The sequence below is a fragment of the Camelus bactrianus genome, chromosome 2 (assembly GCF_048773025.1).
Source record: "Camelus bactrianus isolate YW-2024 breed Bactrian camel chromosome 2, ASM4877302v1, whole genome shotgun sequence".
NCBI classification, from domain to species: domain Eukaryota; kingdom Metazoa; phylum Chordata; class Mammalia; order Artiodactyla; family Camelidae; genus Camelus; species Camelus bactrianus.
Window position 1 is genome coordinate 101,549,131 of NC_133540.1, and position 16,272 is coordinate 101,565,402.

At 33.7% G+C, this 16,272-nt stretch overlaps 1 protein-coding gene across 4 annotated transcripts in view; it reads right to left on the minus strand.

Moving 5' to 3' along the window:
* SLAIN2 (SLAIN motif family member 2) overlaps positions 1–16,272 on the minus strand; it is a 63,286-nt gene that overhangs the window by 29,608 nt on the left and 17,406 nt on the right. For all 4 annotated transcript variants that reach the window (XM_074348287.1, XM_010962588.3, XM_074348291.1 and 1 more), the window contains exons 2-4: positions 8,961–9,109; positions 3,936–4,100; positions 1,283–1,444 (exon numbers count right to left, since the gene is read on the minus strand). In XM_074348287.1, the coding sequence (XP_074204388.1) occupies positions 1,283–1,444; positions 3,936–4,100; positions 8,961–9,109 (476 nt within the window). The remainder of the gene's footprint in view (positions 1–1,282; positions 1,445–3,935; positions 4,101–8,960; positions 9,110–16,272) is intronic.

Consider the following 16,272-nt stretch of genomic DNA (forward strand, 5'->3'; position numbering starts at 1 on the left):
AGCATTCTTTATTTTCACATCCGTGACAATAACTAGCCCCTCCCTAGCTGACAATACCATACTCCTAGAGAGGAGATATATATATATATTAAGTTATAGAAGGAAAGGGTAATATGTTATTAGTTTCTAGGGCTAAAGACAGATAAAACAAGCACCAACCCCTTCTATCTTTCTAAGGAAAGCTGTGTGAAAATGGGAAATAAATTAGCAGAGTAAGAAACATTCTTCAGTTTCTTAATAAATGTTGCAGCTTGATAAAACTTACTACAGATTTACATAAAAGAAAGGGCCTAAACAGGAAGTTTTTCAGCTAAATTATAGCATGACTCCATTACCTCAGGTAATTGTCAAAACTCTGAAATCTGTGCTTCAAGGATCTTTTCATTGTAAAGGTTAAAGGGATTACTTTAGAGAGTCTGTTTCCCTCACAGTTAAGCCAATGGCATCTTACAATAAAATGTACAGGCAAGAATAATACTATCACCATCATCTTACATTCAGATGAGAGCCAAGGCATTGATGAGTTCTTGAAATAGTATGAAAAATTTTATACATATGCATATTTTGGGAATGACAGGGGACAACCTTTTTTATCAGATTCTCAAAGGCATCTGTGACCTAAAAAGTTGCAGGGATCTCTCTGCAAAGCAACATCACACACTTCATGTAATTTAATATCACAATTCTGATTTTTTCATAAAGGTCTTTTTTATAGACTACACCATACATTCTAAAAAAGATGATATTTGCCTCCAAGGATAAAAAATTAGTTTTGAGGGTGTAGAAAAATCTTAGGTATCATAGTAGTTTGTGGCCTTTATAGTACACAGAGAGATATATTGTATACCTGCAGTATTAACATTTAATGGGAGTGGGGGTGGGTAAAAAGAAAACAAAATGTGTCCAAATAGGCTCCTTAGAGGGGTAATAATGAAAGAACAGCTGAGAAATCCTGGTCTACACTAAGAGAACACAGAGCAATAGAGTAATAACTACACTAGTGAGTTACAGTGCAGAATAACATGCAAGGTATGATTACCAGTCACAGAAGCAGAGCACAGCCTGCTTTTCTTTGCTCCTCACACAGCAAACTACTCTACATAAAACGGACTCTGAAAATAAGTTAATGAACAAACCATCTATATGTTGAATAAGCCTCTGAAACTTGAACATTTCTACTCTTACTACCTTACTGATCCACAACACTGTAAGGCATATTTAATAACCACAAAAAATTATGCAGTAATGAAAGACCCCAACTTTGAACAATTAAAATACTTACTTTCTTCCTGCATCCGAGCTAGAATCTGCACATCAGTTACATCATTTAGCTTATAATTGGATCCAATTGAATCTTCATCTAATTCTGAAGCACTTAACTCACTGTCTATAGAGGATTGAGGACTGAGTGGAGGATTTCTGTCTGATGAACTTTTCAAATTACCTTAAAAAAAGAAAAGATTCAAACTTTGGTGAAACAAAAATTGAATAAACATCTGCTGCAATTAACTTGATATTATGTCTTTGGATTCAGTTCATTGTTATTGCCTTTTCTGTTTATAAAATTTCCAAATATTGAAATTAAAAACTGACCTGATTAAGAATAAAGAGGGCTATAGAGACACCTTTATATACAATGACAAACACAAACATTTTCATATAGCTATAACTTATCTATATCCTTACAAAACAATTAAGTTTTCAACACAGTACCTGGCCAAGTAGTTAATGTTCAATAATACATGCTAGAGGATTTCAACTTTTTAAAAAGTAGCCAATGAAAATGCTCTATAAACAGATGAATTTATGATGTGCTTTTTCCTCCCAAATTCACTCATTAGGAAACACCATCATCTTTTCCCTTGAATAAAAGCATCTACTTTACCTAAACAAGAAAACTATAATTTGAGGAAAACCAGGATTCCTTAGAGATTTAGAAACAAACCAAAAGAAGGACACTAAGCTTACTTCTCCTACATTATGTCATGTTTACAAAATTCCTTTGCCAAATTGGTAATGGGAAACCAAGTAGTTCTCTGAAGGTTAGTAGTGAAGGACAAAGATGGGATAAAGAAAATGACTGGATAAAAAAATGCATTTTATCACTCTAAACCAAAAGGAAATAGAAGACAGGTCAGAGGATATACATATCCAAAAGAGTTTAACTTGTTTCTAAGGAAATGTTTTCATTAGATTAGATCACATTCTAGTGAAGAATTAAGAAAATTCAAATGCTGTCCTGAGTATTTATTTATTCATTCATTCATTCGTTCATTTTTGGTGAGAGGAAGTAATTAGGTTTATTTATTTATTTTTAGAGAAGGTACTGGGGATTGAACCCAGGACCCTATGCGTGCTAAGCATGTACTGTACCACTTGCGCTATATCCTCCCCTACTAATATTTCTAATACAGATTTGAAACTCTTGTTTTTCTAAAATTCTTCACCATAAGAGTCAGCTCCAACATGAAAGGCACATAAGAAGAGCAAGAAGAATACAAAACAGTTAGTATTTATATTATCAAGAAAAGGATAGTGCACATGATAGGATAAGTACTACAAGGTCAGTCTAAAATAGTGCCTGATTAAAATTCTTTATATTAAACAACTATGGCAGATCAAACTTTTTAGTATGACTGTACAGGTGAAATATTTCAGAGAGCTAACAGCAGGATCAATAAAGTGATTAGACTAGGGAGTACACAGGTCAAAAGTTTGATGTAGTTAACAATTTTTAAGGAAGCTATAATAATTAATCATAACAATAGCAGCAATAAGAATAACTGAATGGGTGAGTTCTCAAGAACAGTAAACTACAGAGTAATAACCTTAGTTACAGAACTACACCTGTGAAATGTTGAAACATTATTCTCCCAATTTAGAGCACTCTATCCCTCCTGTATTATTCAGGGCTCGAAACACTCTCTTGGCACATTCATACACAGCCATATACTATCATTTAAGTGCAATATCAAAGCTTATTAAAATTTCTATTTAAAAAGTTTTGGCCCTATAGTTTTTATAACCCAAGCAAGCTACTCAATAAGCATTCATTGGTTAAGAGAATTAAGCTAGTGACCCTATTTAATCAAGCCAGATTTAAAAACTTTCACATACATGCTGAAGAAAACTTTACAGATGTAACCTGGCTTATCTGTAACCCTGGTGCCTAATACAATACTACTTGCTGCTTGCTAAGTAGTTCCTCAATGATACTTTCTCTAACTAGTTAGAGGTTTCAAAATTAGACTTAAACTACTGATGAGTAAGTTATTTTCTGAGGCAGGGCAGTAAATTAAAAAGCATTTATTTATTTTTTTGAATTATAGTCAGTTATAATGTATCAATTTCTGGTGTACAGTACAACGTCTCAGTCATGCATATACATACATATATTCTTTTTCATATTTTGTCATTAAAGGTTCTTACAAGACATTTAATATAGTTTCCTGCGCTATACAGAAGAAATTTTTTAAAATCTATTTTTATATATAGTGGCTAACATTTGCAAATCTCAAACTCCCAAATTTATTCCTTCTAACCCCATTTCCCCCAGTAACCATAAGATTGTTTAATATGTCTCCGAGTCTGTTTCTGTTTTGTAGATGAGTTCATTAGACTTCTTTTTTCTTTTTTTAGATTCCACATATAAGTGATATCATATGGTTATTTTTCTTTCTCTTTCTGGCTTACTTCACTTAGAATGATGATCTCTAGGTCCATCACTGATGCTACAAATGACATTATTTTATTCTTTTTTATGGCTGAGTAGTGTTCCATTATATAAACATACCAGAATTTCTTTATCCAGTCATCTGTTGGGGGACATTAGGTTGCTTCCATGTCTTGGCTATTGTGTATAGTGTTGCTATGAAAACTGGAGTGCATGTACCAAACAAGCATTTCTTAAGTACACCATTTCATTGTCTCCTTACCTGAATTTCCAGGAAGTATTAGCTGTTTGACTATAGGAGGTCGCACTGGGGTTGAGGATGGAGAATTAAAACCACTGCTGTATGGGCTACTGGCATTTGGACTGTAAGGACTTGTGTAACTCACGGAGTTGAAAGGATTATTATATAAATTCTGCCTCTTGAGAGCTGCATTAATGACAAGGGGGGAAATCAAATTTAAGAAACTAACAACACTTCAAAATTTTTCCTAACATTTCAAAAATTTTTCCTATTAGAAAGTTCATTAAATCATTATCTGTCTCAATTTAAATACAGAAACTTTTCTATAGTAGTGGGGGAAAATATATCACAATAATCCCAAATATTTCCATTATCTTAAATTTTGTTATGCAAATAAAACAGCAGCCACACCAGACAAAAATAACACCATAGGAAGAATATCTCCTCAATAAATTATTAGCCACTAAATTAAGTTACTTGTGTCTTGTTGGAAAGTTTACTCCACTTGTGTCAACCTTGAATAGCCTTTAAAAATAAAATAAATATAAAAGCATATTTATGTTTTCTCATTTTTTATAACAAATACATATTGCTAACAACAACAAAAAAAAAAAACTATGAAATAATAAGCTTTAAAAATAGCCTTTCCAAAGTTTGGATTTTTGAAAAAAAATAAAGCAATATTGACTATTTAGGCCAGGTTAAGGTCAAACATACGAGAACTCTCTTTTTAAGAAAAAAAAAAAAAAAAAGCCTTTTCTCCCCAGTTTTCTGGGCCAAGGAGAATATGTTTGCCAAAAAAAGGAAAAAATTTTGCACTATGCATATAAAATTATAAAAATAGTACAAAAGTAAAGCCAAGATATCAAATGCAATTATATACAGAAAATTTTGATACTTAAAAATATTTTTTTCTTCCACCCTATTCCAAAATTCAAAGCTTATTCAGTATTTATGACCATGAACAAAATACTATGTAGAATAAATACACAAATGTGACATGGTGCCTTTTCTCCAGAGGCTTACAGCCAAGTAGAATAGGCAAAAAAATGACAATTTCAAGGCAAAACGAAATGAATACTATCATAAAGGTGCAAAGGGGTTGTGGAAATGATGAGACAGAAGTAATTCATAAGAACTGAGAGAAACTAGGTAAGGCTTTTTGGAAGGAGAGGCACTGGTGCAGTCTTGAGAGGATGAGGAGTAATTTGTTAGCCCACTGAAAGTGGAAAAAGTATGTATTTTCATATGTGTTTATAACACAAACAAAAGCAGTATTTTGAAGACACAAAGTATGTCCAGGAAATAAGAGTGAGTAATCGAGAAAGGTAAAGCACATGGTGAGGGAATCAGGGAAAACTAACTGGGGCCAGGTCACAGGAAGACTGGAACACTACATGCTCAGGAGCCTTAAGCTTTGTTCAGTAGTAATGATACAACCACCAGGGACTTCTGAGCAAGAGTGATAATGATCCAGTCAGCTGGGGGGAGGGGGGGACTGATGGAAATTCTGATGTTAAATAGATCAAACTGAACTAGGCAAAAAAAAGTAACAAAAAAGAAGAAGGAGGAGGGGGAGGGGGAAAAGGAGGAGGAGGAGGAAGAGGGAGAAGAAGAAGAAAAGGATAGACACTGAAAATGAAAGGACTACTAAGGGGAAAAAAACAAGATGGTTCTGAAGTTTCTGGTTTGCCTCCAGGCAGAGCGCTGGCTTGGGGAGGAGAAATGCAGGTTTTCTGTTTAGCTGGATAGTGCAGGAATATGTATAGTTTTATACACATTCACCATGAGACAAGACACCATTAAACATACCATGTAGTATGTAGCATGATCTCAGATATATCAACCTGAGCAGAAATGGGGATGTTCAGTCCTTCCTATCTCTTTACTCTGATCTCCTTTGAGGCAGTCTCTCTTTATTTGGTTATTGATTTAATCATTAGCACTTCAAGTCCTCAACCCTTTTATTTTCTCACTCTAAACCATATTCTTTTTCCTGAGAAATCTCATTCATATCCACATTAGCTACTATCTATATTCCCCCAAATCCCTGTTACTTTTATCTCCAGGTCTAAGTTTTCCTGAGCTTCAGTTCCATATAAGCTGCCCATTTAATGTCTCCCCTGAGGGTATGGCAAATGCACCCAGGGCCAACAAATCCAAACTCATGATTTTCCTGCTAAAACAAATTCTCTTTCTGGGGTCTCCATCTCAGAATGACAACAACATTCATCCTATCACACAAGTCAAAATCTAGAAATCACTGCTGCTTCTTTCTTCTCCCTCATTCCCTCATATTTGGTTCACTCCCTCTTCCTTTCACACCTTCTCATCTCCACTATGACCCTTAAACCCCCAACACACGGTCTAACTATCATCATCAATCCCTCTCGAAAGCATCCTGCATTCACTTTTGGCCCTCTCCAATCTACAGCTATGCATAAAACCTTATCAAAATGCAAATCCTATCATTTCTTCCTGCCTCCACACACTATCCCTAGAATAAAACCCTTCAATATCTTCCCATTGCTTTTAGAATAAAGTCCAAGACCTTTAACATGGTTTCTAAGGCCTTGCAGAGTCCGGCTCCTGCATACCTTTCGGCCTTATCTCCTCTCTCTCCTTCCCTAGTCTCCAGCCACCCTGGCTTGTTCCAGTTCCTCATGTGTGCCAGGCTCCTTCCCACATGCTCCCACAGAGCCTCTGCACATGCTGTTCTCTCCATCTGAAACACTCTATTCCCTCCTTCACCTTGCCCTTTAGCCCACTTAAATTTCCCTGAATCTTTATGACTCAGGCCAAACGTTACTCCCTGAGGCAAAATTCCTGTTTCTCCAAGCTCAAAGCACTGTATACCATTCTTTTATTACGTATCACCGGTTATAAAAATTATTTGTACTAATGTTTTCCCTACTAGATGATAAACTCCATGAGTGAAGGTACAGTGTCAGTCTTTCTTCATCATGTATCAGCAACCCTTTCCCCAATTCTTCATGCATAACAGGCTCTTATTAAATATTAACTGAATAAATGCATGAAGGAGATTAGTTTGAACAGAGATGGACATCATATGAATGGATGAAATCAACAAAACAGAGAGAAACAGGGCAAAAGAGACCTGGTTAGGTGGGGGACAGGAAGAATGGGAAGTTTAATGGGTACAGAATTTTAGTATATGGAATGGCAAACAAGTTCTGGAGATAGACAGTGGGGATGCCAATGCGAATGTATCTAATGTGCCACTAAATTGTGTATTTTTAAATGGTTAAAGTGGGAAATTCTATGTTATATAAATCCTACCACCAAAAGAAAGAAAAAAAGGGCAGAGAAGGGAGAACTTTGAAAGAGTGAAAAGAAAACCACAGTGAGAGTAAGGCAGGGTAAAAAAGATAATGCACTATCATAATAAAACAAGAGAAGAACATCTTAGGAACACATGGCAGGACACTGCAGAGAAGCTGAATGTGATGGAGCAGAATGGTTCTGCTAGAATACAAAAGCTAAGTTCCTAGGAAGCTTTGCCTTATCATAAAATACATTTGAAAAACAAACTGGGGATGGTGTTGGGGCTGGGTAGAGCACATGCTTAGCATGCACAAGGTCCTGGGTTCAATCCCCAGTACCTCCATTTAAAAAACAAAACAAAGCAAAAAACAACAATCTCCCCTCCAATATGGGAAAAAGGAAGTTTAGGACTACAAAGTTCAAACTTGTAATAGCCAAATTATTTTTTCCTTTAAATATATTATATTTACAATTATAACTATCGCTCTGTGCATACAGCTGTAAAATCTAAACATTGTTAAGCAGATCCAATACTTGATTATACCTAGTTTTGGTTCAAGAGTAATAGCTTCTCTTAACACACTCTTTCTATCTTCAATACCTTTGTTATAATAAAGCAAAAAGCTACTCACTCCAGTTGCTATTTCTGAAGTGCAACAGCTTTGGTTTTCTCAGCTATGCCCATCCCATGTATTATTTTCTTATAATAATCATTCTCCTCATAGCCAAAGGAACTATACTTTAACTATAAACTACAGCCAGTTTAACTGTGTAGGCTCCCCCTGACTCTCCTGACCATTTACAGCTTACTAACAAGAGAGCACATATTTCAATAATAAAGCCAAAATAAACAATTATAAGCATATAGCTGCCAAGTAAACACAGAGCAAAAAACAAAACAAAACAAAAAACCTATTTAGGATTACAAATCATGCATTAATGTTTTACTACATGAGTATTCTAGGAAACTGATATTCTTAAAACATTGAGAGTAATTCCAAGAAAGAGTCAATAATATTTTTTCTACATTTCTAACACACTAGCATGCTACATTCAATGCCATAAATAGTGACACATACATTATGTCAGGTTTGTGAATGCTATTAAACAGAGCACAAAAGCAATTTAAACCTAAAATTCCAAGTTTAAAAAAAAAAAAACCCAACAAAGACAACAAGAAGGGGAAATGAATACATTTACTAAGCACTGTATGAGCCAGAAAAACATGCTAGGCTCTTTCATAAACATTATCGTTTAATCCTTAAAATAACCTTACAGTGCTCATTCGCATGAGACAACTAAGCTCACAGGAGTTAAATAATTTGCAGAGAGTCTCACAGCAACCAAGTGATACAGTGAGAATGAGGTCTTTTTGTTTCTCAACCTGTATCCTTCTACCACATCAAAATTTCCCTGGGGCTGGTGAGATGATTTTAGATGATACCAGAGAAAACTTTAATAGTTATTTGTTTTAGCTTGCATTAGCAAAAAAGTTACCACATAAACACCTATTATTTTTTGGATATTATTTTTGAGGATGAAGCTAAATAAAAATAAAGAACTGGGGGAAAAAAGCTATTAATAGTAGAATAGGGTTATGTCTATAGGGCAAAAACTCATGATGACATGCACAACATGATTTGAAAAACACTACCAAGCAAAGAGCTGCCTTCCTAAAAACGTAACACTTAATATTTATGTTTTTTTTTTTGATTAAAGAAAGTAAAAAGATAAATTTTACAAGTAAAATTATAGACATACCTGACATAGTTTGATCAAGTTTGTGGATAAGAGACTTTTTAGCACATTCAACATCAGGACTTGGGTAATCCAAAACTTGCCTGCACCAAACTAATGGACTAACTGATTTCTGCATTGGTGTAAGTTTTTTCTTTGGTGATGAATACAGCCTAGAAGAAAACAAAAACAAAAAGGTAGCATTAATTATCAAACACAAGGTTATAAGACAGGGATCCTTTTGAACAGATACAAATTGGGAGGTGGGGAGAAAAATGATGGAGTATATTTAAAATCACCCACATTTACTTTTTGAACAAAAAGAAAATGATACTATAATCATCAATATAAAACCAAATCTCAACTATTAAATGAACCCAAATGAGACCAACTGTCCAGTCCTAAAATGTCTTATTTTTCTCTTTTACTCTCTTCCAAAAACTATGATGAAACATGTCTTTAAAATAGTTTATTCTGTTTTCAATAGATCTTGATTAACTCCCCAATATAATCATATCAAGTCTCGTCTAGGAGGCAGAATGCAGACAATAAATACCTTGCTTTCCAACTCCCCAGTTCCCTTCCTACCATAAACCACACAAAAATATACCATTAGTAATTCACCCCTTTTAGTTAATCAGTACCCACTCTGCAGCCCTTTTCAAATAATATGTCAGAGAAAAGCAATACTTTAAAAAATCCTGAATAACAACATGAATCAATTTACTAAATTACTTCAGTCTGAGTAAAAAATAAAGGAAAAGTATTTTATAAGCTCCTGGGGAAGGTACATGAAAACAAAAAGGTAAAAAGATAGGAGAGAGGTATACTTAAATTTCTTACTTCATTTGTTTTTCCTCAGATTAGTTCAGATTATATCAATTGATATTAACTTATTTCAAATGTGACTCCCCATGAAAAATGTGAAGTCATTTGAATTCTAATCAGAGTAGTTTTCAAATTAAGACACTTTGAGGGAATTCTATGAAGCAGACAAAAGTTTGCTTTGATATATTTACATAGTTAATTGTCTCAATAAGGCAAGGAGTTAATTACTTCACACTTTATGTTAATCAAGTTAGGGCAATAAAATGAAGTATGTTTCGGTGTAAATATTTAAATATATCTCTATAGTACTGGAATTGATAAACTACTTTCTAGTGGAAATATGTACATTTTCCACCCATTCTCTCATCTCCCCTATCTATAACTTAGGTCTGTCACTCACATAGATTAGCTCTGATCATATAATCAAGAAAGACTAATAAGGTAAACAATCATTTCTCTAGTCCACAATCTATATTCATTTGGAAAAAGTAATGAAGTATCTTATTAACAATTCAAAATAAAAATGAAACCAACATAGTTCATTCTCTTTCTAGCTTAAATAGCACAAATGTTCCATAACAAATTTCTACCTCAGCACCCACACTTTAATTGTGATAACTATCATATACTGATATTCTGTTAGTAAATATTTAGCAAACAAAACCTCTATAGATGAATAACAAACATTAACAAGATGACTTTATGATATTATCACCACTCTTTCAATATGTAACTCTTCTCTACACTGACTGGTTTCAGACAATTTGCCCACACGACTCACATGTACCTACTATGTTCCTCCACTATTAGCTATAAAACTCATTTTAAAAAGTGAAAGGAACATGAGTGAACCTCAAAACCATGCTGAGTGAAAGAAGCCAGAGACACAAAAAAAACACACATTGTATGATTCATCTACATGAAAAGGACACGAAGCAAAAGTAGATCAACAAATCCTACATTTACTTCCCTTACTGGCAAAAGACAATGTTCTTTCCTTCCATTAACAGATAAAAGGTAAAGTAGCAAACTGTCCATTCCTAGAATGATGAAAAGGGGGAAACTGATTTCATAACCCTTGCATGTGCCAACTATCTTCTATTACTCCATTCTCTTATTTCAGTGCCCCATCACTAAAAATGATCACTAAAAATGGAGGGCTCTGGCCCATATGATATTGGCAGCAAACTACTCATCAGTCAGGGATTCTTTGGTTGACATTTCACAAGACTTCTAAATCTGCCAGAGAATACATGACCTGGACTGTAGCATGTAAGTAGATGCTCCTTTAGCAAAACCAAGGTGATTTCAGCCCCTGAATTTAAAAAAAAAAAAACCCTCAAAAGAATCCCAAACAAAAATAGTTGCAATAACCGTGCATATTATCTCCTTTGCTCATCTCTTACAAACACATAGACTTCTTCAAAATAACTATTTGCCTACACAGTTTTTCACTGACACTTTTGAATTTCTTAAATAATTTATGGTTTAATCAAGAGGGACTTAGTTCTGATGGACACAGCCAGTTTAGTAACTTAAAAACAGGTTGAGATTGTCAAATTTTTACTTGTCAAGAAAATTTTAGCAGAAATAGGGTAATATGTTTCCAGTTAAGTCATAGAGGCCCACTGGAGGAACAGAACCTCCACCTCTACACCAAGCACCAACACAACAGAAGGAGGCAATGGGAAATGGAGCACCTTGTCTCCCTTTTCCCCACTCTCCCTGTGTCAGTAGGGCCCAACAGGGAGCTGATTTTTGCACCCCATCCATTTGAAAGGAGGCGGTGTGAGCCAGTGCTCTACTTTTGCCAAGGTGGTGTCAGCAGGGCCTGGCAGGGAGCCGAACATCCACTCCTATTCAGGTCCATGCACTACACCTTAACAAGGTGATTAACTGAAAAAAGAAGAAATGATTTATGAGTCTCACAAACATAATACCTATAATGTCCAGGATACGAATGGAAATCATCATACCAAAAATACAGTTAAAGGAGGGGTAAAGAACAGAAACAATTGAGTCACACTGATAACAAACAGCAAAATGGCAGACATAAACCCAACCATACCAATAATTACATTAAATGTTAAAATAGACTGAGGGCCCTAACTCAAAAGACAGAGATGGTCAGACTGAATGGAAAAAAAAAAGACCAAATGTATATTGTCTACAAAAGAAACAACTTAGATTCAAAGTCACAAACAGGTTGAAAGTAAAAGAATGGGAAAATAGGAACCATAAGAGAGCTGAAGTTTATGAAATATTACTACTACAGAAGAGAGATATACCATATTATTAGGAAGATATAACAATTAAACATTCAGTATCGGTAATAGAATTCAAAGGAAAAAATACAGAAATTTTGGAGTTTTTTCAACAGCTCCTCATGAATAACTAAAAAAAGAACTACAGGGAAAATCAGTAAGGATATAGAAGACTTGAACAACATTATCAACATTAGTTAACTGACATTCATGGGACGATCCACCCAAAAACAACAGAATACATTCTTAAGTGCACAAAGAACATTCTCCAGGACAGTCCATCAACTAGACCATTAAAAAATCTTTTTGAATTTAAAAAAATTGAAAATCTTCAAAGTCTGTTCTCTGACCACAGTGGAGTTAAATTAGAAATCAACAACAAAAAGGAATTTAGTAAATCCCAAATATCTGGAAATTAAATAACATACTTATAAATAACCACAGGTCAAAGAATACATCACAAGAAAACATCCTAAACTAGAGAAAAACAATATAGCATAGTACTGGTAACTATGTGATGAAGCTAATGAAGAACTTGGGGGAAATTTTATAATTTTAACCTCCTATCAGTAAAGAAATCTCAAATCAACAGTCTAAGCATTTAAAAAAAAAAAAAAAAAGAAGAGCAAATTAAACCCAAATGAAAAATATTGGTAGAAATCAATGAAATTAAAAAAGAGAAAGAGAAAAAAGAAACTGAAGTTGGTTCTTTGAAAAGATTAAAAAAAAAAAAAAGAATGTAAATCTTTAGTCAGATTTACCTAGAAAAAGAACACATGAATTACCAAAACCAGAAAGAAAGGGTGAGTGTTGCTATAAACACTACCAATATTAAAAGAATTGTAAGGGAATATTATCAACAACTTTATCCCAACAGATAGGATAGACAAATTCCTAGAAAGATACAAGTTATCAAGTGAGACTCTAGAAGAAAAGAGCCTCTGAAGAGATTTATTTTAAAAAAAATTGAATTAGTAATTAGAAATCTTCCTGCAAAGGAGAGCCCAGGTGAAGATGCCTTTACTTACTAATTTTATCAGTACTAAGGAAAAATAATGCCAATCTTACAAACTCTTTCATAAAAATAGATCTAATGATGAAAGACTGAATGCTTCTCCTAAGACTGGGCACAACGTTAAGGGATGTACACTCTCACCACTTCTATGCCATGCAGTAGTGGAGTGTCCAGTCAGTACAACGCCAGCACAATAAGGCAAGAAAAATGTATTAAAGGCATCCATATTAGAAAGAAAGAAGTAAAATTGTCTTTATTCACAGACAATGACCCTGTACATAGGAAATCCTTTGTAGGAATCTATCAAAAATCAACTAGACTTAAGTGCAAGGTCACAGGATATAAAATCAACATGCAAAAAAAAAAAAAACAACAAAAAAAACAACTGTGTTTCTATATATTATCAATGAACAATTCAAATATGAAATAAATATAACAATTCCATTCACAATAGCATCAATTTAGGAATAAATTTAATAAATGAGGTACAAGATAACAAATTAAATACAAGATTTGTATATTGAAAATGATAAAACATTGCTGAGAGAAATTAAAGGAGATTTAAATAAATGGAGAGAGGTAACTTGTTCACAGATTTCAAGACTTGATATTGTTAAAATGTCAATTCTTTCAAGTTGATCAACATAATTAATACAATCCCTAAGAAATCTCAGAAGGCATTTTTATAGAAACTGACAATTTGATTCTAAAAGTTAAATGAAAATGTAAAGATAAAAAATTGCCGAAAGAATTTTGAAAAAAAATCTTTTGTTTTTAAATTTCAAAATCTCTGATCTTGCTCCCTTCCAAACCATTCTATATACTGCAGCCCATTTGTTTTCTAAAATATGTATCTATTAACAATATTCCTCTGCTAAAAATTATATGTCAGTTGCCTTTTGCCCTTAGGATGGTCTTTTCCAAAACACAGCCCCCACGGCCCTTAAGACACAGCAATGATCTAACTGTTACAGTACTTTTTTTTTTAGCTACATTTCTCACCCTCCTTCACCACTCAAATCTAAATAACAGCCATATGGTACTAATTTCTATTCCTGGAAACCCAGCACTTCTGCTTCTAGGTCATTTGTGCATGCTGCCCACCTTGCCTTAAACAAATTCAGTTCCACTCTTGCTTACCTTAGCCTCCCCTGTCAAATTCAGCCAGCCCATTCTACTTTCTACTGAGTCTCAGCTTCAATGTCACTTCTTTAGGGAAACCTTTCTTAAGTACCTGTCATAAGACTATATTAGGTGCCCCAACTATGTACTACACGGTAAAGCAAGGTTTTCTAATAAAGCATTCTTGTAGCCACTTACATATGCCCCATCAAAAAGGAAATTCTACCTCTAACCCTCTTTTAATTACAAGAAACTTACCTTATTCATTTTTTGTCCTGTTTGAAGTTTTTAAGTTGGTATTTATAAGTTGAAAACAAACATTTAAAAAATATATTAGGGGCAATAAAAATGCTGCAATATGGGTGAACCTCAAAAACATGAAGCTAAGTAAAAAAAAAAAAAAAAAAACCAGCCACAAAAGACCACATACTGCATGATACCATTCATGTGGAATGTCTAGAATAGGCAAATATGAGACAGAAAGTAGATTAGTGGTTGCCCAGGGATGGGAGAGGGGGTGGGAAGAAGAGAAATGAGAAGTGACTGCTTATGGCACAAGGTTTCTTTTGGGGATACTGAAAATATTCTAAACCAAGATTATGGTCATGGTTGTACTATTCCAGATATACTAGAAATCACTCAATACTAAAAACAGATGAATTTTATGAATGTAAATTCTATCTCAATAAAGCTGTTTTAAAAAAAATCTATTAGAAATAATTGGCCTTTCAAGATACTGCTTCTTCCTATAGAACAGTCATTACAAAGGAATTAAACATTAAATGTAATTTATGTATACTGTTAAATACTGTGAGGACTAGTAAAGATGTAATTAAGAGTATGAATATTAAAAGGAAACTGAACCATAACAAATCATATTTTGTCCCATATGTCTCACATACCTTATGACTAGTAATAAAAAGAACTAAGAATATAATCTATTCTTTAAAAGTAACTTTAGTAATTAATATAGAAATGTATAAATGTAAGGAGTGATAACAACCTCCCTCCCCCTACCAATTCTAAAAATTGGTTAAATTCATTAAAAGATGGAGATAAGATGAGAGACAGGAGATAATTTGCTGAATTTATGGTAACCACAGTAGTCACTTTTCATGTCGCAGTCAGCTAAAAGTAAACTAGGGAAGCTAAGAACAGTAAAGATTTAACTTTATTTAAAGTAAAAATAAGTTATATTAAAATTGTTACTGAAATAAATTTCTTTAGATTGGTGTAAAATCTTTTACAGGCCAAGGAAAATCAGATTTTAATATCTCAAAATCACCTTTCTCTGTTTAATAAGGCATATCCAAGGCAAAAGAATAGAGCCTTTGTCTTCACAAACCTCAATATATATTCCCTGGCACAGTAATTGGCATTTACAGACTATTAAATACTTGTGTCTGAATGAACACTGAACAAAGCAACCATGATTACAATGTTTTTAAAAATATGTATGAAAAAAGATAAAGGAAACATAACAAAGTAAGATCAAAGTGGCCATTTTGAGATTGTAATTTTATTCCTGTAATTTTGTATTTTTTAAAGTTTCATTAATAGAAGTATCTTCGGTCTTATCCATGTATAAATATAATTAAATAATTTTAAACTATTAGTATACATTGCTTTACAATGATTTAACAAGCTTTCTTAGTCAATGTGAAATGATAATATTATCAATTTTATCAAATGCTTATTACATGCCAAGCATGATTTCAGTATTTTAAATATACTAACTCTTTCAATCTTCACAATAATCTTATGAGATACATAGGTACTTTTATAATCCCTGTTTTACAGATGAGGTCACTTAGGCACAGTGAGATAAATGACTTGCCCAAGGTGACACAGCTGTTAAGTGGCAAAATTAGGATTGCTCCAGAACCTAAACTCTTCACTACTATACTTTGCTGCTTAATACCATTGTTTAAAAAGAATGCAAAAGATCCTGGAATTAAAGACTTCAATACAGTAATCATTCTAAGGACCTCCTGCTGTTCCCTGCTCTCTCCTGAGCTCTATGAACCATTAAATATAAAGTTGTAATCAATTCCACTATTGCAAACAAAAAATCACAACTCAATTGAAGAAAAATATCTTCAGTTCA